The sequence below is a fragment of the Pristis pectinata genome, chromosome 38 (assembly GCF_009764475.1).
Source record: "Pristis pectinata isolate sPriPec2 chromosome 38, sPriPec2.1.pri, whole genome shotgun sequence".
Lineage (NCBI taxonomy): Eukaryota > Metazoa > Chordata > Chondrichthyes > Rhinopristiformes > Pristidae > Pristis > Pristis pectinata.
Window position 1 is genome coordinate 9,324,896 of NC_067441.1, and position 25,858 is coordinate 9,350,753.

Sequence of the window (25,858 nt, forward strand, 5' to 3'; positions counted from 1 at the left end):
TAATGAATTGACCTGTACGATCGGTATGCAAGACAAGTTTTTCACTGTACCTCGGTACAAGCGACAATAATAAACCAATACAATACATTGTGCAGGGATGGACCCGGTGCTGAAAGGTTAGGCTGGGGTTTCGAGTGGCCAACTATGTTATCAGACGGTCTGTCTGTTGTTGCTTTGTGGAAGATCCACCAATGGCGGCCTTGCCTTTTAAGTTCCCTCCCTGAACACCTTCTCCTCAAGGAATAAAATATAAGAGCAGGGATGTGATGTTGAGGCTCTATAGGGCATCGGTAAGACCTCACTTGGAGTACTGTGTGCAGTTTTGGGCTCCTTATTTAAGAAAGGATGTGCTGACATTGCAGAGGGTTCAGAGAAGATTCACTGGAATGATTCCAGGAATGAGAGGGTTAACATATGAGGAACGTTTGATGGCTCTTGGGTTGTACTCCTTGGAGTTCAGAAGAATGAGGGGGGACCTCATAGAAACATTTTGAATGTTAAAAGGCCTGGACAGAGTAGATGTGGCAAAGTTGTTTCCCATGGTAGGGGAGTCTAGCACAAGAGGGCACGACTTCAGGATTGAAGGGTGCCCATTTAGAACAGAGATGAGGGGAAATTTCTTTAGCCAGAGAGTGGTGAATCTGTGGAATGTGTTGCCACGGGCGGCTGTGGAGGCAAAGTCATTGGGTGTATTTAAGGCAGAGATTGATAGGTCTCTGAGTAGCCAGGGCATCAAAGGTTATGGTGAGAAGGTGGGGGAGTGGGGCTAAATGGGAGAATGGATCAGCTCATGATAGAATGGCAGAGCAGACTCGATGGGCTGAATGGCCAACTTCTGCTCCTTTGTCTTATGGACACCTCTCCTTCCTCCTTGATGAAGCTTCCTCTGGCTTGTGTGCCAAGCATCGGCACGTGTGCTCTGACTGTGGGGGTGATGGAACAGTGATTCTGTTCTGTGCTTCTCCCTGCCTCCTTCACGTTGCAAACCTCGCCTGGACCAGCAAGGTTCAGCCCTGTGACACAAGCCTCCCCCGCCATCTCAACCCCGCCCCAGTCCGCACCACGCCAACCGGCCGGGAGGAAAGCCACAGAGCAACGGGGGATGAGAACGGCCTCCCTTCATCCCCTGGCCGGCCGCTGATGGTGCAGACCCCCCACTGCGGAGAAGGGGGGGCTTGTGGACGGACCACCCCGCGCGCGCGCGCAGCCTCTCACCTAGGTAGTGCAGCAGCTTCTGGGCTCGGTTCTGCACGGGCCTCAGGAGGATGAGGTCGGGGTTCTCGTCGATGAACTGAGTGTCCACGATGCCGTAGAGGAACTGGTCGTTGCTCAGCACGTTCTGCAGGAACGGGATATTGGTCTGAAACACAGAGAGATGGTGGAAGAGTGATAAATACAGGGGCTGTGGGCCACCGGCAAGACCTGTCATGGGTCAGGCACATGCGTTCAGGCTTTATAATCCTGCTTCCCATCCTGAGGCAGGCTCTTCCCGTTTGGATAAGGGACATTTGTCCTCATGGAATTCATAGAACACAGAACTCCCCCCTCCCACACCATCACTGATATGTCAGTCCTCGGCCTCCTCCACTGCCGGGAGAATTCCAAGGACAAACAGAGGAACAGCAGAGGAACAGGCCCTTCGGCCCACCACGTTGTGTCGTACTAATTAAACGCCTGACTAAGCTGATCCCTTCTGCCCACGCAGTGTCAGTGTCCCTCCATTCCCTGCAGCTCCATGGGCCTGTCTAAGAGTCTCTTAAACATCGAATGCATCTGCCTCCGTCCCCACCCTAATTCACAAATTACTACTCAAAAATTCGAGGTATGGAGTAAAATCCACTCTCCCGGAATTAATGGGGGAAAAGTAAATAAATAAATCAACTCGCGTTCCTTGACACGCGGGCAGATGATTCAGCTTGGCGTTGCGGAAAATCGCGGCATGGGCCGGTTTCTGGGAACACAAAACACCCCGTGACGCTGGGGTTGCTCGTACGGACCTCAGCTCAAGTCAGGAACCTGCATCTCCCCGTTGCCGGTCACTTCAACTCCCCCCCTCCCACACTATCAGTCCTCGGCCTCCTCCACTGCCGGGAGAATTCCAAGCACAAACTGAAGGAACAGCACCTCATTTTCCGTCTTGGAACCTTGCAGCTTAACGGCATGAACATTGGATTCTTCCACTTTAGGTAATCCCCACCCCCCTTCCCCACACACCCCCCCCCCCCCCCCCCACCCTATGCCTTGCCTCTTCCCTTTCCGAGCCTTTTTTGCCCCTCTCTCTCCTTCCCTTTGACCCATCCCCCAGTGGATCTGCTCTCCCCCCCCTCCCCCACACCTGCCTCTCACTATCTCTTGCCTGCGTCTACCTATCACCACCCCGTGCCCACCCCACCTCCCCTCTTTTGTCCACCTATCACTGCTCTGCCTTTCCCTTCTATATACTGGGCTTCCCCTTTTCCTATCTTCAGTCCTGAAGAAGGGTCCTGACCCGAAACGTTGACCGCCTGCTTTTCTCCACAGGTGCTGCCTGGCCTGCTGAGTCCCTCCGGCGTCATCGTGTTTTACATCTAGATTCCAGCATCTGCGGTCCTTTATTTCTCGAGTTTATGGCCACGTGCACAAGTGCGGTGGGGGACGGGCCCAGTGAAGCATTTGCCGCTGCATCGCATTCACAAGCTCACAGGCCACCAACCCCCTCCATCCCAGCAACCTCCCCCAGCCACACACGCCTTCTCATCTCCTCCGCTTCCATCGCCTCAGGATGCCCACCTCCATCATGCCACCACTTGAGGCAGTGCCCTCGGCTCCCGAGCCCTCACCTGTGGGCTGCCCTCATTAACTTCTCTGCTCCTTGATACCGACCTCTTTGACCAACATTTGCATTAATGTCAAATAACACTCCATTGAAGGGCCTTTTGGGACCTTCCTCCACATTAAAGATGTGACATAACTACAAGTCCTGTTGCTATAAAACGTTGCTCTAATACTTTGCATAATAGAAACACAAAAGCTCCTAAATTATTAAGAAACAATGGATGTGCAAAGAAGCAGGTACATTAGACTCATGGAGAGACAGAGCAAAGAAACAGCCCACTGAGTCCACACAAACCATCCAGCACCCCTTTACATGAATCTTAACCCATTTTATTCTCCAGACTTTCCCAAGCACGGCACGGTAGCGGTTAGCGTAATGCAATTACAGCGCTGCGATCAGGGTTCAATTCCGGCCGCTGTCTGTAAGGAGTTTGTACGTTCTCCCCATGACTGCGTGGGTTTCCTCCGGGTGCTCTGGTCTCCTCCCACGTTCCAGAGACGTACGGGTTTGTAGGTTAACATGGGTGTAATTGGGCAGCGCGGGCTCGTTGGATCAGAAGGGTTGCATAAATAAAGTTTTAAAAAGTTTTAAAGTTGTAACAACTCTCCCCAGATTCTACTCCTCACCTACACTCTGGGAGTCATTTTGCTCCCACATCTGGGAGGAAGCCGGAGCACCCAGGGGAAACCCAGGCGGTCACAGGGAGAAGGTGCAAACTCCACACACACACACACACACACACACACACACACACACACACACACACACACACACACACACACACACACACACACACACACACACACACACACACACACACAGCGCCGGAGGTCGGGATCGAACCCGGGTCTCTGGAGCTGTGAGGCAGCGGCTGGACCCGCTGTGCCACTGTGTCACTGTGTCATCCCTGCACTGATCACGTCAATGAACTATTCCTCAAATTCCTGGCCTGTAATCCTGCTTATACGATGCTTCACCTCAACCCCCGCACCTTGAGTCGAGAGTCTGCAACTCCTCATGGATCTGGGCTGAATGGTTCCGTGTACTCGCTGATTGTAAGTGGTGAGGGTTGCTCGTTCCTAACTGGAGAAGGTTGGGAACCGCTGCAGTCCCTCTGGTGAAGGTGCTCCCACCGAGGGAGTTCCAGGATTTAGAGTCAGGAGTGGCGAGATACTTCCAAGTCAGAACAGTGGGCAGCTTGGAACGGAGCCTGTAGGTGGTGGTGCTCCCATGCACCTGCTGCCCTGCTCTTTCATGGGAGCTGGGCTCGGAATAGCCTGGGTGAGTGAATTTTGTAGACAGTGCACACTGCAGCCATGTTGTTGGGGAAGATGAGCCCTTGATCGCAAAGATATTCCACTCAGCCATCAACTTGTCTATCTATCTATGTACACTGAGGTAGTACAAGGGAAAAGCAATAACAGAATGCAGGATATAGTGTTACATTACCAAGTAAAACCCAACAAGGAACCGAGATACAAAGCAACGTATAAGATGCTGGAGGAACTCAGCGGGTCAGGTAGCATCTGGAGGGGGAAACGGACGGTCGAGGTTTCAGGTTAAGATCCTTCATCTGGACGTCAGCTGTCCACTTCCCTCCACAGATTGGTAATCGGTTGATTATTGTCACGTGTACCAAGGTACAGTGAAAAGCTTTGCTTTTCCTGCCATCCAGACAGTTCATTCCATACATTTAAGTGTCGTCACGGTAGTGTAGCGGTTAGTGTAACGCCATTACAGCGCCAGCGACCCGGGTTCAATTCCCGCCGCCGTCTGTAAGGAGGTTGTACGTTCTCCCTGTGACTGCGTGAGTTTCCTCCGGGTGCTCCGGTTTCCTCCCACATTCCAAAGACGTACAGGTTAGGAAGTTGTGGGCGTGCTATGTTGGCGCCAGGAGCGTGGTGACACTTGCGGGCTGCCCGCAGAATGCTCTATGCAAAAGATGCATTTCACTGTGTGTTCCGATGTACATGTGACTAATAAAGATATCTATCTATCTATCTATCTATCTATCTATCTATCTATCTATCTATCTATCTATCTATCTATCTATCTATCTATCTATCTATCTATCTATCTATCTATCTATCTATCTATCTATCTATCTATCTATCTATGTACATTGAGGTAGTACAAGGGAAAAGCAATAACAGAATGCAGAATATAGTGCTACAGTTACAGAGAAAGTGCAGTGGAAGCAGACAAATAAAGTGCAAGGGCCACGATGAGGTAGATTGTGAGGTCAAGAGTTCATTTTGATCATACAAGAGGCCTGTTCAATAATCTTATAACAGCAAGGTAGAAGCTGTCCTTGAGCCTGGTGGTATGTGTTCTCAAACTTTTGTATCTTCTGCTGGACGGGAGGGGGGAGAAGAGAGTATGTCTGGGGTGGGAGGGGGTCCTTGATTATGTCGGCTGCTTTCCCGAGGCAGCGGGAAGTGTAGACAGAGGCAGTGGAGGGGAGGCTGGTTTCCGTCACGCGCTGGGCTGTGTCCACAGCTCCCTGCAGTTTTCCGGATAGGATGCTTTCTGCGGTGCGTCTGTAAAAATGCTGCCTGACCCATTGGGTTCCTCCTGCATCTTGTCTGTTGCTTATCTTGCATCTCCGACCGAGATATAAAAGCAGCCACGTTGTTCCATGTGACCAGGAACATCAGTGAGGCGAGGTGACCCCCCCACCCCCCCCAGCTCCCCAACAGCCCCTGATCTCAGACCCACTCACCACCACATATCAGAATGTGCAGACTTCGTGTGTCATCTGTGTGACTGAACAAAGAGCCACTGAGATTATTCAACCTGTCAACTGAATCAAACAGACACAGAACAAAACTAATGTGATGAGGGCTGCTGGGACTGCATTAAAAGAGAATGACCCTCTTGTTGGGCTGCACAGTGGCATTAGTATTTAAACCACAGTTTCAATTACTGCACATCAGAAAGGGTGCAGGAAATGGTTATAAATGGAGAGGTTTCGCTCTGATTACTCCTGGTATTACAGCCCTTGTTCTGTTGAAAATAGAAAATCAAATGCTATCTTAACTACATTTCTGGGCTCCTGACTTGTCCTGGCCGTTTCCTGAATGAATCAGACGGCACTTCTGTGGCTTCCGTGGCTCAGAGGGGAGTCAGGAGGTTGTGGGAGGCTCCGGCACAGAGATCGAGGAGGTCGGTCTGGTGCAGAACTGAGGGAAGGGAGGGGGGGTGAGGGGGCATCACACTGTGGGAGGGGGTGGTACTGAGGGGGCATCACACTGTGGGAGGGGCCATACTGAGGGAGGATCACACTGAGGAGAGGGCAGTACTGGGGGGGGGTCACACTGTGGGAGGGGGCGGTACTGAGGGGGGGGTGTCACACTGTGGGAAAGGCCGTACTGACCCCTCAGGGGATCATGTGTGTCGTGGACGAGGCCGATGCTATTTTGATCTGAAGTGTCGTGTGTGGCGGTAGCGGGCATAATGTTGTATGTGTGTTTCACGGGTATTAGTTTGCATTATTCTCTGTAGTTATGTAGTTGCTTCGTTGTTTCTTTCTGTATTAGATGTAATGTATTGATAATGGTTGTCTTTTGTAGTGCTTTTAGCTGATAAACGTTTTGTAAAAAAAACAAAACAGAAGGGCCGTACTGAAGGAGTGTCACACTGTGGGGGGGCAGTGCTGAGGGGGCATCACATTTGTGGCAGGGGTTGTACTGAGACTGGGCTGGGGGTGTTTCCTTGGGTCAAAGGGGTTGAACTGAAGTGGGTCAGACCCTGAGGAAGGGGACAGGGGGGACAGGAAGGGCCGATCTCCCTCAGCAGAGAGGGCAGTAACTGGGGGCACTGGCTGCAGTGAACGGGTGGGGGGATCAAAGGGGAGACGGGGGAAGATTATTTCACCCAGTGAGCGCCGGGGGTCTGGAACTCACTGCCTGAAAGGTGGGCAGGAGGCAGAAACCACCCCCAGCATTTACACAGTGCCGGGTCGGGCCCTCGAAGAGCCGTGACCCACATAAAGTACATTTGTGGCTCAGACAGGATGGGTTAAATGGCCTCCTTCCCTCGCTCCATGTTCTGAGGAGGCGGGTCTGTCACTGCGCTGTGGGCCAACCACTCTGTGTACCCAGGCAGTTCAATCTCTGGGGACACAGTCAATGATGGGCTAGGGCCACTGGGGGACTCTAGGAAGATGGCTGGAGGACCACGGCTGTCCTTAACGACAGGTCCATGGATAGGAAAGGTTTCGAGGGACATGGGCCAAACGCGGGCAAATGGGATTCGCTTAGATGAGAAACTTGGTCGGCATGGACTAGTTGGGCCGAAGGGCCTGTTTCTGTGCTGTATAACCATGACCTTATGACCACATGGTCACTGACCTCACAGTGATCACATGATCAGTGACCCCAGAGTGACCACATGGTCACTGACTCCTGAGTGACCACATTGTCATTGACCCCAGAGTAACCACATGATCAGTGACCCCTGAGTGACCACATGGCCTGTGACCCCTGAGTGACCACAGCCTGTGACCTCCTGAGTGATTCACTGTCAGTGACCCCTGAGTGACCATGGCCTGCGACCCCTGAGTGACCACCCAGTCAGTGATGGACCCCTGAGTGACCACTGCCTGTGACCCCCGAGTGACCACACTTTCCCTCTCTCTGATCTGACCCAATAGCTCGGAAGCAACAAGCGGCCAACATTGAGCGAGTGGCTTCTGATGAAGCCCCTCGAGGTGCTGCTCCCATCCAAGCTGCAGACGGAGCCCGTCCCTTCAGTTCCACAACCCCAGAGTCGGGTTGTTAATGAATAAATAGAAACATTCATCAACATGAAGGAAAGCCTTGTTACCGATAGCCAGATAAACTTAGTGCTCATTACTGAAAGTCAAACGTAGGGCAGAAAATCATTTCTCTCCCTGTCACTGTCATTAATCCCATCCCACGCCAGTGAACAAGGCTCATTACACCAGCCTTCACACACAGGATGCTTGCCAGTTTAATGCAAGGGGTGATATTTTGAGTCACTCCCCTGAATCAGAAATAGCTGCTTTTAGAAAGCACCACCCTCTGCTGATCGCACTCCCTCTCCCGTTTCGAACAGTCATGGTTTGTGTGAGTCAAAATAACAAGAGAGCTGTGTTGGAGGAGGCAGAATGGTGAGAGGTTCCAGCTCAGAAATAGTCTTGGCTATGCTCGAAGTCTCGCCGACCTCACCCCTGCTCACCCATCACCTCCCCTTCAATACGTCTCTTGATCCCCTCCCGCTTCCCACCACTCCTTAGAAAACAGATTCTCCTGCAATTCCTTCTGGATTTACAGGCGACCGCCACAATATCGTGGATCATCAGGGATCAGTCAGAGGCTGAGGGGAGACCTTATAGAAGTTTATAAAATTATGAGAGGCGCAGATAGAGTAGACAGTCGGCGTAGAAATGTCAAGTACCAGAGGGCGTGCATTTAAGGCAAGAGGGGGGAAAGTTTAAATGGGATGTGTGGGGCAAGTTTTTTTACACAGAGAGCGGTGGGTGCCTGGAACGGGCTGCCTGGGGTGGTGGTGGAGGCAGATACGATAGAGGGGTTTAAGAGGCTGTTAGATCAACATATGAGTATGCAAGGAATGGAGGGATCTTGCACGGACAGAAGGGGTTTAGTTTAATTTGCCGTCATACTCAGCGTAGACATGGTGGGCTGAAGGGCCTGTTAGAACATAGAACACTACAGCACAGTACAGGCCCTTTGGCCCACGATGTTGTGCTGACATTTTATCCTGCTCTAAGATCTATCTAACCCTTCCCTCCCACATAGCCCCCTATTTTTCTATCAATCCTGTGCTGTACTGTTCTATGTTCTATGTGAGGTCTCTCAGGGTCACTAAGGCCACACATGGAGTTCTGCGTACAGTTTTGGTTACCCTGTGATAGGAAAGTCATTATTAAGCTGGAAAAAGTTCCAAGAAGATTTACAAGGATGTTGCCAGGACTCGAAGGCCGGAGTGATGGAGAGAAGCTGAGCAGGCTGAGGCTTTATTCATTGGAGCGTAGGAGAATGAGGGGTGATCTTATAGAGGTGTATAAAATCATGAGGGGCATAAATAGGGTGAATGTGCACAGTCTTTTTCTCTGGGTTGGGGAATCATGAACTAGAGGGCACAGGTTTAAGGTGAGAGGGGAAAGATTTAAAAGTGACCTGAGGGTCAACTTTTTCACACAGAGGGTGGTGGGTGTATGGAACGAGCTGCCAGATGAAGGGGTTGAGGCATGAGAAACACAATGATGCTGGAGGAACTCAGCAGGCCAGGCAGCATCCGTGGAGAAAAGCAGGTGGTCAACGTTTCGGGTCAGGACCCTTCTTCAGGACTGAAGAAACTTTGACCGCCTGCTTTTCTCCATGGATGCTGCCTGGCCTGCTGAGTTCCTCCAGCATCATCATATATTTCATCTAGATTCCAGCATCCGCAGTCCTTTGTTTCTCAAGTGGTTGAGGGCAGGTACATTAACAACATTTATAAGTCATTTGGACAGGTACATGGATAGGAAAAGTTTAGAGGGATATGGGCCAAACGCAGGCAAATGGGACCAGCTTAGATGGGAATCTTGGTCGGCATGGACCAGTTGGGTGAAGAGCCTGTTTCCGTGCCGTGTAACTCTATGACTCTGATCTCACCATTACATAAACTTGAAGCCAAACCTCCCAGGAGAGCTGAGGGACACAGGGTCATAGAGTCACACAGCACGGAAACAGGCCCTTTGGCCCAACTAGTCCATGCTGACTAAGATTCCCACCTAAGCCAGTCCAATTTTCTCACGTCTGGCCCGTATCCCTCCAAGCCTTTCCTAACCATGTACCTGTCCGAGTGTCTTTTAGATGTCTTTACTGTACCCACCTCTACCACCTCCTCCGCAGCTCGTTCCACCTACCCACCAGGAGAAGTTGATACTTCTCTCCCCGAAGAGACTGCAGACTCAGGGTTGGACGGAGCGCATGGGTGATGCCACTCACTCTCAATCACCACATGACATATCCATGCTGGAGCATCCCCTCCAATTCCAAGTGAAGACGTCTGCATGCTCACTCACACCGGGGCCACACCCCAGCCCCAAACGCGTCAATGACTACTGACCAGTGGCTCTGACGTCCACCATCATGGTGCTTTGAGAGGTTGGCCATGGCACGCATCAACTTCAGCCTCCCAGACAATCTTGACCCACTGCAATTTGCCTATCGCCGAAACAGGTCCACAGCGGACGCCATCTCCCTGGCCCTACACTCAGCTGTAGAGCATCTGGACAGTAAAGACACATACGTTAGACTATTGTTTATTGACTACAGTTCTGCCTTCAATACAATAATCCCAAGCAAACCTGTCACCAAACTCCAAGACCTAGGACTCAACACCTCCTCTTGTAACTGGATATTTGACTTTCTAACCAACACACCACAATCAGTGAGGATGGGCAGCAATACCGCCGGCACGATACTACCTCAGTGCACTCTGTACTAACCCAATGTAACTGCACTGTGTAATGAATTGACCTGTACGAACGGTATGCAAGACAAGTTTTTCACTGTACCTCGGTACAAGTGACAATAATAAACCAATACCAATAATAAACCAATACCAATACCAATACATAGCCTCTCGCACAGAGATCTGTCTACTGTTGAATCTGCCTCCACTATCCAACTGGAGGGAATGTTGCTAATCCAGTTAAAACAAATTACTCCTTTAAAACAAAATTGCTCACTCTTCACGCAGCCGGGGACATTAATTTTCGTTTTCCAAATCAAAAATAAAATTTGGTCGTGCAGTGTTTGAAGCTCGGAGTCTGCTTGGCTCAGCACCTCTCCTCGCCGTCCAATTAGTCTCACCCATTCCTCTTCTCCACAACCCAGCAATCTTTTTCTTTTCTCAAGACAGATCTAATTCCCTTTGTGAAGGCTGCTATTAAACCTTCCTCCACTACCCTTTCAGAGTGCAGGTTTCAGATCATCTCAGCCCGCTGTGCCGTGAGCCAACAGCTTGAAACAGAACTCCGCACAAATGAACCAAAGCCTCTTTTCCTTTGTACTCCAACCCCACCGACGTAAAGCCCAATATCTCCCTGCCACTTCTGATTACCATTTGAACCCGCACAATCGCTTTGCCAGCTCTGGACGGTGTGTTTATGTTCTGGGGTGGAGGGGTCACTGGCAAGACCAGCATTTACTGCCTGGCCCTGTGATTCAAAGTCAGATGAAGAGTCAACCTCATTGGTGTATCGTTCAAGTGAAGGAGGCAGAGTTCCTTCCCAGATCCCTTCACTTCTCCATGGTTCCCAGGTTCTATTCCTTCTGATCCAAGGCCCCATGGGATCGTGGGCAAACTGGATCCACAATTGGCTTGGCGACAGGAGACAGAGGGTGATGGAAGAGGGTTGTATTTGGTGATTGGATGCCTGTGACCGGTGGTGTACCACAGGGATCGGTGCTGCTCGTGGTATAGGTGAATGACTTGGACGTGGGTGTGGGAGACAGGATCAGTGAGTTCACAGATGCCATGGAGATTGGTAGAGTTGTCGACAGTGTGGGGGGGGGGGCAGGTTTATATTGATGTGTTGGTGAAATGGGCTGAGAAATGGCAGATGGAGTTTAGTCCTGACAAATGGGAGGTGACACATTTTGGGAGTAGTAATGAGGCTATACACCGTGAATGGTAGGGTACTCAGGAGTACTGAGGAACAGAGGGACCTTGGTGTACAGGTCCAGATACCCTTGAAGGTGGCAGTGCAGGTAGATAGCGTGGTTGGGGAGGCACACGGGACACTGGCCTTCATTGGCTAGAGCACTGAACACAGAAATAGGATATGTGTGTGTGTGTGTGTGTGTGCGCGCTGTGTGTATGTGTGTGCTGTGTGTGTGTGGTGTGTCTTATGTGGTGTGTGTGCTGTGTGTGTGGTGTGTGTGTGTGTGTCTGTGTGTGTGGTGTGTGCTGTGTGTGCATGCATGTGTGTTGTGTGTGAGTGTGTGGTCTGTGTGTGTATGTGTGTTATGTGGCGTGTGTGCTGTGTGTGCACGTATGTGTTGTGTGCATGCATGTGCTGTGTGTGTGGTGCATGTGTGTGTGTCTGTGTGCGTGTGTGTGCACGTGTGTGTGTGTGTGTCTGTGTGTGTGCGTGGTGTGTGTGAGAGGGCGTGTGTGTGTGCATGGTGTGTGTGAGTGTGTGTGTGTGGTGTGTGTGCGCGTGTGTGTGTGCGTGGTGTGTGTGAGAGTGCGTGTGTGTGTGCGCGTGTGTGTGTGCGTGGTGTGTGCACGTGGTGTGTGTGCATGGTGTGTGCGTGTGCGTGGTGTGTGTGTGAGAGTGTGTGTGTGCGTGGTGTGTGTGCGTGTGTGTGTGTGTGCGTGGTGTGTGTGAGAGTGTGTGTGTGTGCGTGGTGTGTGTGAGAGTGCGTGTGTGTGTGCGTGGTGTGTGTGTGGTGTGTGCGTGCGTGGTGTGTGTGTGTGTGGTGTGTGTGCGTTGTGTGTGTGTGTGGTGTGTGTGTGTGCGTGGTGTGTGTGTGAGAGTGTGTGTGCATGTGTGTGCGTGGTGTGTGTGCGTGGTGTGTGTGTGCGTGGTGTGTGTGAGAGTGTGTGTGTGTGGTGTGTGTGTGTGGTGTGTGTGTGTGCGTGGTGTGTGTGTGCGTGGTGTGTGTGTGTGCATGGTGTGTGTGTGTGCGTGGTGTGTGTGTGTGAGAGTGTGTGTGTGCATGTGTGTGCGTGGTGTGTGTGCGTGGTGTGTGTGTGCGTGGTGTGTGTGAGAGTGCGTGTGTGTGTGCGTGGTGTGTGTGCGTGGTGTGTGTGTGCGTGGTGTGTGTGAGAGTGCGTGTGTGTGTGCGTGGTGTGTGTGCGTGGTGTGTGTGTGCGTGGTGTGTGTGCGTGGTGTGTGTGAGAGTGTGTGTGTGGTGTGTGTGTGAGAGTGCATGTGTGTGTGCGTGGTGTGTGTGTGCGTGGTGTATGTGTGTAGTGTGTGTGAGTGTGTGTGTGCGTGGTGTGTGTGGTGTGTGTGCGTGGTGTGTACGTGGTGTGTGTGTGCGTGGTGTGTGTGTGTGTGGTGTGTGTTCTGTGCGTGTGTGTGTGAGAGTGTGTGTGTGTGTGGTGTGTGTGTGCGTGGTGTGTGTGCGTGGTGTGAGAGTGCGTGTGTGTGTGGTGTGTGTGCGTGGTGTGCGTGTGCGTGGTGTGTGTGCGTGGTGTGTGCGTGGTGTGAGAGTGCGTGTGTGTGTGGTGTGTGTGCGTGGTGTGTGTGTGCGTGGTGTGTGTGTGTGTGGTGTGTGTGAGAGTGCGTGGTGTGTGGTGTGTGTGTGTGCGTGGTGTGAGAGTGCGTGTGTGTGTGCATGGTGTGTGTGTGCGTGGTGTGTGTGAGAGTGAGTGGTGTGTGTGCGTGGTGTGTGTGTGTGCGTGGTGTGTGTGTATGTGTGTGGTGTGTGTGTGCGTGGTGTGTGTGTGGTGTGTGTGTGGTGTGTGAGAGCGTGGTGCGTGGTGTGTGCGTGGTGTGTGCGTGGTGTGTGCGTGGTGTGTGTGCGTGGTGTGTGCATGGTGTGTGTGTGTGGTGTGTGGTGTGTGCGTGGTGTGTGGCGTGCGTGGTGTGTGCGTGGTGTGTGGTGTGCGTGGTGTGTGTGCGTGGTGTGTGTGTGGTGTGCGTGGTGTGTGTGCGTGGTGTGTGTGCGTGGTGTGCACGGTGTGCGCGGTGTGCGCAGCACATAACCAATGGGACGTTTACAACACCAAGACAAACCACCCACCGATCTAACATTGGCCCAGCCACCCCTCCCCTGCAACCACAGGAGGTGTAACAGCTGCCCCTACACCCCCTCCGTCACCACCATCCAGGGACGGAACGGCCCTTCCAGGTGAGGCAGAGATTCACCTGCACCTCCTTCAAGTTGGCCTGTTGTATTCATGCTGTCGATGTGGCCTCCTGTCCATCAGCGAGACCAAGCGTAGCCCCTTCCCTCCTCCCACCTGAATCCATATGCCCCATTTTGCTCTCCTCTTACCTGTCTCCACACCCCCTCCCTCACCCACCAGCCCCCTGTCTCCCAACTCCACCCTCCCCTCTCCCCCCCACCTGCCCATAGTCCCCCACCTCACCTGGTTCCCCCTACCAGCCCCCTGTCTCCCCCCTCCCCCTCACCCCTTTATCCCCACCATCTCCCTGCTCTTCTCTCAGCCCCGTTGCAGGGTCTCAACCCGAAACATCGACCGCCCCTTCTCTCTCCACAGATGCTGCCCGACCCGCTGAGTTTCCCCAGCAGCTCGAGCTTGGCCTTATACAACAATAACGTTGCTTCATCATCACCATCACCGACACTGGATCCCGAAATTCCCGTCTTCATCAGCGCTCCAGTCACAGTGGCGGGATCTGAATGCCTCTGGATCACCATGTCAGGCGTCCAGCGTTTTAATCGCTATGATAACATAGTATTCTGAACCAAATCCCTACCTGAAAATAAAACCTTAAGCAGCGAATCTCATTGAAGATCAAACAATAGAAAATGAAATAAATCTGATGCAGACAAATCAGGCAGAATGGTGAAGAGAGAAGTGTCAGGGAGCTGACATCAATTCAGGGTGTTAACACAATGAATTGTAAAGGGTACTGATGTGTCAGTTGAGTGAAAATCAAACAAAATCTGCAAGTGCTGGAAACCTCAAACAAAAGCAGATGTTGGAGATACTGGACAGGTCAGGCCGCACCTTGCGGGGAGGGAACGGGGACGGCACTGGAGACGGGCGACCCTTTCTCAGAAGCTCAGTTTCTCTTCCTGCAGACGGGACTTGACCAGTTTGAACATTTTCTGGTTTTAGTTTTTATTTTCAAGGCCACGGCTTGTTCCGTCTCTCGTTCACCTGCGCCAGCATGTTCCAACCAGGAGATCTGAGTTCCCCCCCCACAGTTCCGGCTAACCCCTCCCACAGTGCATCACATTATCGTCTCTCAGACATGGCGATAAACCAAGCCCCCAGCTTCCTTTGTGGACAGATGCAGGAGATCCCCTTGACCACAACAAGAAGACGGTTCCCCTGGTGCATGGGCCAGTGTTTGCCCTGTCACTGTCTGGGCACTGCCTGTGTGGGGAGAGCTGACTGCCACTCCTCCAACTACATCCTTGCCAATGGACAACCGGCTGCGATGCTCTGAGGAAGTCTCCCTTCCTCAACGGTTTTAAGGGACAGTAGCTAGCTCGGGCTAAGATTAGGATCAATCCACGGGCACCAGGTCTGTCTGACCCCGGCCCCCAAGCTCAAAAACCCTGCAAACTATTGCCCTTTCCTCAAACAGGACCCCGGTCTTGGCCCCGTACAGCAAGGAATGAAACGAGGACAGAAGAGGCTGTTGGCGATGGAGAACTTACAGACAAAAAGTGAAGAGGGAGATTGATCGCTCTTTCAAAGAACCAGAATGGGCACAGTGTGCTGAATGGCCTGTCGGGGTACAATTTCCTTTCATTCGGCCCCGGGATTTGCATCAGCGTCTGATCACTCCCTCCAGCTTGTTCCACCGTTCCGTCAGGACGTGGTAGATCCGTGTCCCGGTTCTGTATCCCACCGTCCCCCTGCCCAAGGATAAGTCTCCTCATCTCAGCTTCGCAGGTTCACACACTCTGCGGGCCCACGGCATGGGGCTGGGCTCTCACCTCCAGATCTCTGACCCCTCTTCTGCGGGAGGTGCTGCTGCCTAACGACCTGGCTCCAACTCTTGTGCTAGACTCCCTGCCAGTCTCTCTCTCTATCTCCATCTACCCCTCTTTCTCTCTCACTCTTTAGTTTCTTCTCTCTACTCTCTCTCTCCATCTAACCCTCCTTCGCGCTCTCCATCCCCCCTCCTCTCTCTCCCCTCTCTCTCTATTCCCTCTCCTCTCCTCCTCTGTCTTGTTCTCTCCATCTCTTTCTTTCCATCTCCCCACATCCTGCCCCTCTTCCCCTCTTCCTCTCTCTCCGCCTCCCCCCCCCCCACACTCAATGTATGGGTCAGCTGACCACACACACAGCAGAGGCAAATATTGCAAAATAAAGATCCGAAGAACCCTTTTGCCAGCCGTTCTCCCCCTCGGAAAAGTTATTTATTTACTTGCACAGTCGAAAGAGTTCACTTGGCCAAGAGAGCTCGTTGAACAAAATTGAAGTCAATCGTGTGACATAATTTAATTAAGAATTATTACACATTATTTTACTACAACAGGAGAAGCACGGCCTTGGGCGATGTGCGCTGGCAGTACCAGCCCTCGATTTAATCAAAAATGCCAGGAATATAATCAGTTGCAGCACCAGAAAGGAAATTCAACATCCATGACAACACATCTAAGAGCCTTTTTTTCCAAAAGTTCTGCAACACATTTGTTAGACCTTAACTGAGATTTGATGATCTAGCTGTGCACAGAATACAAATTCAACCAGATTAATCAATCTGTGGTGTAAAGATACAGTCACTCTGGCACACTGCGCCATAAATAGAGAGCTCCAATTATACAGCTGAAGGTGTAAGGCTTGCTACATATATCTTGTTAATAATAAATATGTTTATTTTATCATCACTGAGGCAAAAACTCACCTCTGTTACGAGGTGGGTGTTGCAAGGAATTATCTGGGCCACAGATAAATAGACTCAAACGTCTGGAGTTGGGAGTGAGCTTGGAGAGGAGTTCCCTCGAATTTCTTTGAGGTATGGATGGAGGAGATAGTTACACACTTTGGCGTGGGTGAGGCTGGGTGGAATCGAGGGTCTTTACCTGCCTGGATTAGTTGTACAACAGCCCTGACACAGTACATTGCATAATATCTGACATCTATTACCACAATAAATTCAATGGATGCTCGGCAACCTAACCCAAAACATCACAAGTATACAACGGCCTTCTTAAAATATGTATCAAGCTGCATCTTCTCATAAAATGCTCTTTTCCTTATTGTAAAATTGGTGCCATAGTTATGTTAGTAAATGAAAATCCAGTCAAATACTCCCAGGGCAAGGCATGGAGAGAAACTCCCCCTGCTCTGTCCATTCACACACACCCAGGGCAGAGACATCACAGTTCAGATGTAGACTAAAGCTCACTCTACACTATCAAGCACACATTTTCAAGGTAGGGATGGCACACGTTATTCACAGAGTAAAGATCTCTCCATAATGTCCCATCGCACACTCCCGGGGTCGGACACAGAGTGAAGCTCCCTCCGCACCGACCCACCACACACTCCCGGGGTCGGACACAGAGTGAAGCTCCCTCCACACCGTCCCATCACACACTCCTGGGGTCGGACACAGAGTGAAGCTCCCTCCACACCGTCCCATCACACACTCTCGGGGTCAGACACAGAGTGAAGCTCCCTCCACACCGTCCCATCACAAACTGCCGGGGTCAGGCACAGAGTGAAGCTCCCTCTACACTGGAGACCAAAACTGAATAGACTGTTTCAGGTGTGATCTCCCCAAGGTCCGATACAGTATTGGTGAGACATCCTTACTCCTGTACTGAAATCTTGTAACAATAAAGGCCAGCAGACCTGCTGCATCTGCGATTTAGAGTCATTACATGTAAACAGGCCCTCTGCCCACTGCCCATGCTGACCACCCCCATATTCTCCTGAACTCCCCTCCGAGTCTCACAAAATATCAACGTACAGTAGATGATTAACCCACCGACCCTACACGTCGTTGGGAAGTGGGAGGGAACTGGAGCACCCCGGGGGAGCCCACGGGGTCACAGGGAGAATGGCAGTGGCTCTACCCGTTGTGTCACCGTGCTGCTCCTCAGCTTTCAGTGACGTATTCAAGGATTATCGACACTACTCGGTCTCTCATCATTTAAATCCCTGTTCCTTCTCCCAAGGCGTAAATTCCTCACACTTTACCCCACTGTTCACTCACTCCCCTCGAAGCTTTGGGAATGACAAGGTGGTGGACAGTTCTTCACCAAACAAGCTCATTAATGTAACAGAAAATAAAACTTTAAATTAAAATTCAGCATCCAATTAAAAGCACGCATTTCGAGCTAATTCATCATGTTCTGATCTCTCCACCCCCTGTGTCTGGCATGCTCTGTGTTTCCGTGTAATGAACCCTGACAATCTGCTAACCAGTTCCCAATCACCAGGTTAAGTCTTTTCCTGTCTGTACAAAGCCCTGAAGGCCCACGTACAGCTGTAATCAATAGTGAAAGCTCCTTGGATTACAGATCAGGACTGGGTGTCAACACATATTCACAGACTAATCCAGGATCAGTAAAAGTCTACACAGATTGATCAATCGTTGCCCTCTTTTATTTCATGCTGGTGAGGTCCTTGTTAGAATCAGATTGTTATAGAGTCATACAGCACGGAAACAGGCCCTTCGGCCCAACCAGTCCATGCCCACCCAGCTACTCCCAATTTCCTGTGCCCAGCCCATATCCCTCCAAGCCCTGCCCCTCCATGTACCGATCCAAGTGCTGCTTAAATGATACTGTTGTACCTGCCTCACCCACTTCCTCTGGCAGCTCGTTCCATATACTCACCACCCTCTGCATGAAAAAGTTGCCCCTCAGGTCCCTTTTAAACCTTTCCCCTCTCACCCTAAATCTATGCCTCCTACTTTTGGACTCCCCTACCCTGGGAAAAAGACTGTTACTGTCCACCTTATCTATGCCTCTCATAATTTTAAACGTTTCTGTAAGGTCGCCCCTCATTCTCCTACGTTCCAGGGAATAAAGACCCAGCCTGACCAACCTCTCCCTGTAACTCAGGCCCTCCAGTCCTGGCAACATCCTCGTAAATCTTTTCTGCGCTCCTTCCAGTGTAACCACGTCTTTCCTATAACAGGGTGACCAAAACTGTACACTGTGCTCCAAGTGCAACGACTTATACAACTGCAACATAATGTCCCAACTCCTGTACTCACTGCCCTGACTGATGAAGGCCAGCGTGCTAAACGCCTTTCTCACCACCCTGTCTACCTGTGACGCCACTTTCAACAAACTATGCACTTGTACTTCTAGGTCCCTCTGTTCCATTGTGCCCTACCATTCACAGTATTGTTTGTTATCACGGACACATTCAGCCGAGAAGACCTGAGCTCATCAAGGCCAGGGAGACAGTCACACATAGGAACACTACAAAGAACTCCTCAAACTTTACATGTGCACCTGTGACTTCCTCCCACAGCCAACCATCAGCTCCTGTCTTGTTGCCACACTGATGGGCAAGAATCAATGAGACCTTGGGTATCCCTGCTGAAGTTTGAAATCCTGCAGGAGGGGGATCTTTAGGCACAAGACTAGTCTGGGAAGTTAGATCCAGGATGAGCTAGCCAGTTGTAGGTAGGAGTCAGAGGGCGGTGGTGGAGAGTTGTTTCTCAGATTGGGGACCAGCACTGTCCCATAGGGATCAGTGCTGGTCCCCCTGTTGCTTATCATCTACATTAACAATTTAGATGGGAATGGAGATGGCCCGGTTAGTAAGCCTGTGGATGACACCAAAATTGGTGGTACGGTGAACAAGGTTCTCCAAGATTACAGCAGGATCTCGATCAACAGGGAAAGTGGCAGACCCCCAACTTTGACAAGTGGTCACAGTTATTAAACCGACAACACACATCAATGTAATGCACGTCGCCGTAACGGTGGCTGTTTCATAGACAAAACAGTGACGTTGCTAAATATCACCATGGGAACAACTGCTGAAACGACAGCACGTAGGGAGCTGGGACAGGGAACGGAGCTCAGCACCCTGCTTAAAACAATAAAGGAATGAAATGCAGTGTTCAGCAAGATCTGTGGCTGGAAATGGTAGGAGAATGGACTGACGCTGCTCCTTCCCTCTCCTTCCTGAGGCAGGTCTTCACAGAAAGTGTGCCCACCATTAGTCATCACCTTATAGAAAGGGTTTCGACCGCACAGAATAACTGCAGATACTAGAAATGAGACTATGTCAGGGAAGCCAAAATAGGAACAGCCAAAAAGTGGTCTGACTGGTTGCATCATGGCCTGGTGTGGACACTCCAGTGCACAGGGGCACAAGAGGCTACAGAGTGCCGTGGGACTTAGCCAGTTCCACCATCAAGGACATCTACAAGAGGCGATGTCTCAGGAAGGCAACATTCATCATTGGGGACCCCCACCATCCGGGCCGTGCCCTCTTCTCGATGCTGCCATCAGGCAGGAGGTACAGGAGCCTGAAGACCCCACACCTCAAGGTTCAACAACGGCTTCTTCCCCACTGCCGTCAGGTCCCTGAACCCACCTGAAAAACCGTGACACTACCTCGGACTGTATCCCCTCAACTTGCACTAATGCTGTTATGTTTATTCTGTTGTATAAATTATGTATAATTTATGTTAATTCAAGCTTATGTCATTTATGTTTGTCGTAACTGTACTGTGCCACTGCTGCAAGAAGCTAATTTTCATGGCAGTTATACCCAGGGTATGTGTGCCCGTGACAATAAACTTGAACTTAAAATTACTGAAATGCAGAGGTAGAGAAAATGTCTCCCTCTGTTGAGAGCTGGGGGTCGGTAACTAATAAGTTCGACAGGGAGTTCAAAAGGAATCTCTTCTCCCTGAATGGTGAAAATGTGGAAGTCACACCCATAGGAAGTTGTTGGGACAAGGAGCAGCGATGTGCTAATGAAGGAACGAGATAAACAGGAGGGAGATAGGACTGGAACTTATACACGGATAGGGAACACTTTGATCTTCATACTTTGTTGTCAAGTGTCATCCCCCCACTGTCTCTGGGGCCTCCCCCAATGCCGGCACCCTCCAAGTACCCTCGGTTCCCATGACCCCACCCATGGTCCTGGCAAAGGCCAAACCTCTGGATTCCCGCCTAAAACATCCACACTTCTCCACCTCCTTAAAGAAGCTCCTTCAAACCTTCCGTACGATAAGATGGACCCTTGAAGGACAAACTCCAAGGCAGAGTAGAGGTTAATGGCAGGATTCTGGGCAGTGTGGAGGAGCAGAGGGATCTGGGGGTTCATATCCACAGATCACTGAAAGTTGCCTCACAGGTGGATAGGGTCGTTAAGAAAGCTTATGGGATGTTAGCTTTCATAAGTCGTGGGATCGAGTTTAAGTGCCGCGAAGTAATGATGCAGCTTTACAAAACTCTGGTTAGACCACACTGAGAGTACTGTGTCCAGTTCTGGTCGCCTCATTGTAGGAAGGATGTGGAGGCATTGGAAAGGGTGCAGAGGAGATTTACCAGGATGCTGCCTGGATTAGAGAGTATGGATTATGAGGAAAGACTAAAGGAGCTGGGGCTTTACTCATTGCAGAGGAGGAGGATGAGGGGAGACATGATAGAGGTATACAAAATATTAAGAGGAATAGATAGAGTGGACAGCCAGCGCCTCTTTCCCAGGGCACCAATGCTCAATACAAGAGGGCATGGCTTTAAGGTAATGGGTGGGAAGTTCGTCAGGGGGAGGTTTTTCACCCAGGGAGTGGTTGGTGCATGGAATGCGCTGCCTGGGGTGGCGGTGGAGGCTGATACGTTGGTCAAGTTCAAGAGATTGTTAGATAAGCATATGGAGGAATTTAAAATAGGGGGATATGTGGGAGGAAGGGGTTAGATAGTCTTAGGTGTGGTTTGAAGGTCGGCACAACATGGTGGGCCGAAGGGTCTGTATTGTGCTGTATTGTTCTGTGGTTCTATGGTTCCCAATCTACCTCATCGCGGCCCTTGCACCTTATTGTCTGCCTACAGTGCACTTTCTCTGTAACCGTAACTCTTCATTCTGCATTCTGTTATTGCTTTTCCCTTGTACTACCTCGATGTACTGATGTGATGAAATGATCTGTATGGATGGCATGCAAAACAGAGTTTTTCACTGTACCTTGGATGTGTGACAATAATAAATCAATTTACCAATTTAGCCATTTTCAGGGCTAGTAAAAATTAAAAAAAAACAATGCAAACATCAGAAAATGCTGGAAACCCTCAGGAGGTCAGGCAGAGAGGAACAGATTTAACATTTCAGAACCGTTCTGTTCTAATGAAAGGTCTGTGACCTGAAGCATTGACTGTTTCTTCTTCTGCAGATTCTCCCTGAACTGCTGAGTATTTCCGGCATGTTCTGATTTTGTTCCCTTTGGTTACACTGATAACTTGTCTGGAGAACCTTTCACTACATCAAAGGCATTATATGGATATCGGGAGAGCTGCAGTGAGATCACTCTCACGCTGACACTGAGGGAATGCTGCAGACGGTGTCTCGAAGATGAGATTATAAGTCAGTGGCACTGCTGACAGAACGGTACCTCACAGAAGGTTGCTCATCATAGCTCTGGTCCAGCTGTGCACCCAGACTTACCGCCCTGCTCTCTCCCCATTGCTCATTCAAATATTGATGCAATTCTCTTTCAACAGTTCCTGTTAGATCTGTATCCACCACCCTTACACACAGCACATTTCCAATCTCAGCAACTCATAAAAGATCCTCATATTGTTTCCCAACTTCAATCTATCTCCTCAGGTCACTGACCCCGCTCTCACTGAGAACAGTGTCTCCTTATTTACTCCATTAAACCCCTTCAAAATTTTGAAGGACTCTGTCTGGTCTCCTGCTAACTATCTCTGTTCAGACAGAGAACCATCCCAGCTTCTTGGCAGATGTGAACTCCCTCACCTCCTGAGCCAACCTAATGAATTTCTTCCACACCCACTCTGGCCTTGAAGATTGAAGGTCTCTCCTAAAACGATACAATACCTCCCGCTAATGGACCTTGCCAGGAATAACAAGTATGTGATAAAGTGAAGTCAACATCACTTCCTTACATCTTCAAGATTTACCTAACATTGAAATCTCTTTAAAATTGTACGATTATGAAAATATGGATCACACTTCTCTGACTCCAATCTTATCTTCCATGTGTCTACCTGTTCAAATAATTACTTCTTGTGTTTGAAGCCTATCGCTATACCAAGTTTTGTATTGACTGCAAACTTCAAAACCATCCCCTGTCCCAAGTCTAAATCATTGCTTCACAACAACAGTAATAATAACCAAACCCTGGGACATACATCTTCTAGTCCTTAGTGGGGCAGTACGGTAGCGTAGCGGTTAGCACGACGCTATTACAGCGCCAGCGATTGGGGTTTGGTTCCCGTCACTGTCTGTAAGGAGTTTGTACGTTCTCCCGTGTCTGCGTGGGTTTCCTCCGGGTGCTCCGGTTTCCTCCCACATTCTAAAGATGTATGGGTAGGTTAATGTGGGTTTAAAATGGGCGGCGTGGACTCGTTGGGCCAGAAGGGCCTGTTACCACACTGTAAATAAAATTTTAAAAAAATTAAAAAATTTAAAACAACTGTGTATCCCTACTGAAAAACACTCAGCACATCAGGCAGTACCTGTGGAGAGAGAAAAACAGAGAAAACTTTGATGCTTCTTGGCAAGTCATTCCCTGAAATGCAAATTCCACTTCTCTCTCCGTAGATGCTGCCTGACCTGTTGAGTATTGCCACCGTTTTCTGCTTTATTTCAGTTTTGCAACATCTGTGATGCTTTAGTTCACCCAGGTTTCTGTTCCTTTACCAGCTTGGTATTTGGGGTTCCGCTGGCTCTCTTGCCTTCAGTGTGACTGATTGCTGCTTTGTCACACTCTTTCGTTGAAGAGGAGGTGTTTCTCCTTGTGACCTGTCCCTCAAATCAACGTCATACAGTCACAGAGTCACACAGCACGGAAACAGGCCATTTAGCTCAACTCATCCAGAGACTGTGTTGCCCAGAGAACTAGTCCCCTCTGCCCGCGTTTGGCCCCTAGCCCTCTAAACTTCTCATGTACTTATTAAGACGATTTTTTTAAAATGTTGCTAATGTGGTTTTAAACGTTGCTAATGTGCCTGCCTCAACCACTATTCCAAATACACACCACCCTCTGTGTGAAGAAGCTGCTCGTGATGTCCCCTTTAAATCTCTCGCCTCTGATCTTAAACCTATGCCCTCTTGTTTCTAGCTCCCCCTCGCTGGGAAAAAGACTCTGTGCGTTCACCCTGTCTGTGCCCCTCATGATCTTATACACCCCTATCAAGTTGCCCCTCAATCTACTGTGTACAGTCCCTGAGCAGTCATCTCACTGCTGTTGCTGGGAGCTTGGCGTGTGCCCACTTACAGCAAAGTTCACGCACAGAATCACTCCACTGGTTGTAACGTGCACTTAGACCACCTGGGGACATGAAAGGTGTGATGGAAGTAGATTTTTTGCAAGACTTTACTTCAAAGACAAGTGCTGCCCATATTTCACGTGTGGCTTACAGGACAGATGAGCCACCGGCAGGAGAAGTCAGCTCCAGCACTGACTGACGCAGCCCGATTGCCGGAACATTCTCCATTGTGGAAGTGACACCAATTCATTATAGATTTTCTCTTGGCCATTATTACAGCCCTTTACCTGAAGGGTTCACAGAACCATTAGGGCTTCATTATGACTGACGCCTCATCCTGCTCCTTGAGGTGCACTAGTTCGAGAGACGGATGACAAGACAATCACTTAGGCGAATCATTCAGAGGGGAACACTTCAACTTAGTGAAGAGAAATTGGAAATTCCGAACCCATTTGCTCTCTGCACCGGTTGTTAAGCCCTGTTTACTGGGCACAGTTAGTCTCAGATTCCTGCTCAGTAATAAAGCTTTGGTGTAGCCACACTTACAGGCATCTCACCAACAATGGATGGAAAGGCATCTTGTTAAACAACAACAGCTTCCTCACAAGTTGCCAAACCGAAGAGAAGCTGGGCTGCAAACCCTGCCAATTAAACACAAGCAGGAGCTTCCAAGAATTTGAACAGGCTTGAAAAGCCCTGCATTTCTATAGCCACTTTCACATTCCTTTAACGTGCACCGAATGAAGAGGGCAAGAAGCTGCAGAGAGTTGTGGACGCAGCCCAGTCCATCACACAAACCAGCCTCCCCTCTACTGACTCCGTCTACACTTCCCGTTGCCTCGGGAAAGCAGCCGACGTAATCAAGGACCCCCTCCCACCCTGGACATTTTCTCTTCTCCCCCCTCCCATCAGGCAGAAGATACAAAAGCTTGAGAGCACGTACCACCAGGCTCAAGGACAGCTTCTATCCCACTGTTATTGGACTCTTGAACGGACCTCTCACACACTAAAAGATGAACTCTCGATCTCCCAATCTACCTCATCGTGGTCCTTGCACCTTATTGTCTGCCTGCACTGCACTTTCTCTGTAACTGTAAGTCTGTATTCTGCATTTTGTTTTTTTTTAACTACCTTAGTGTACTTCTATATGGCATGACCTGTCTGGATGGCACGCATACTAAAGCTTTTCCCTGTATCTTTGTACATGAGACAGTAATAAACCAATACCAGTGCCAATACCAATCCCGAATTGCCCTTGAACTACTACAGTCCCTCTAGTGAAGCTGCTCCCACACCACTGTTAGGCAGGGAGTTCCAGGATTCAGACCCAGTGACGGTGAAGGAACGGCAACAGAATTTCAAATCAGGATGATGTGCTAATGAGGTGGGGAACCAACTGGTGGTGGTGTTCCCATGTGCCTGGTGCCGTTGTTTTTTGGGGTGCTGTTGGTGTAAGTGAGGTGAGTTTCTGCAGTGCATTTTGCAGATAGAACAAAGAACAATACGGCACAGGAACAGGCCCTTCAGACCTCCATGTGCCGAACTAATTAAACTGGGAATTAATCGCCCAACTAAACTAATCCCTTCTGCCTGCACAAGGTCCATATCCCTCCATTCTCTGCACACTCACGTGCTTAAACACCTCTATCGTATGCCTCCCCTGGCAGCCTGTTCCAGGCACCCACCCACGTGCTTAAACACCTCTATCGTATCTGCCTCCCCTGGCAGCCTGTTCCAGGCACCCACCACTCACTGTGTAAAAAACCTGCCCCGCACATCTCCTTTGAACTTAACCCCTCTCACCTTAAATGCAGGCCTTCTGACATTAGACATTTCAACCCTGGGGAAAAGATACCAGCTGTCTATTTCATAGAACACAGAGCACTACAGCACAGTACAGGCCCTTCAGCCCACAATGTTGTGCCAACATTTTATCCTGCTCTAAGATCTATCTGTGCCTCACATAATC

The 25,858-nt window shown here is 50.1% G+C and overlaps 1 protein-coding gene across 5 annotated transcripts in view; it reads right to left on the minus strand.

The window, feature by feature from the left end:
• LOC127587059 (pyruvate carboxylase, mitochondrial) overlaps positions 1-25,858 on the minus strand; it is an 859,607-nt gene that overhangs the window by 217,085 nt on the left and 616,664 nt on the right. For all 5 annotated transcript variants that reach the window (XM_052045231.1, XM_052045229.1, XM_052045232.1 and 2 more), the window contains one exon: positions 1,216-1,360. In XM_052045231.1, coding sequence (XP_051901191.1) covers positions 1,216-1,360 — 145 coding nt within the window. The remainder of the gene's footprint in view (positions 1-1,215; positions 1,361-25,858) is intronic.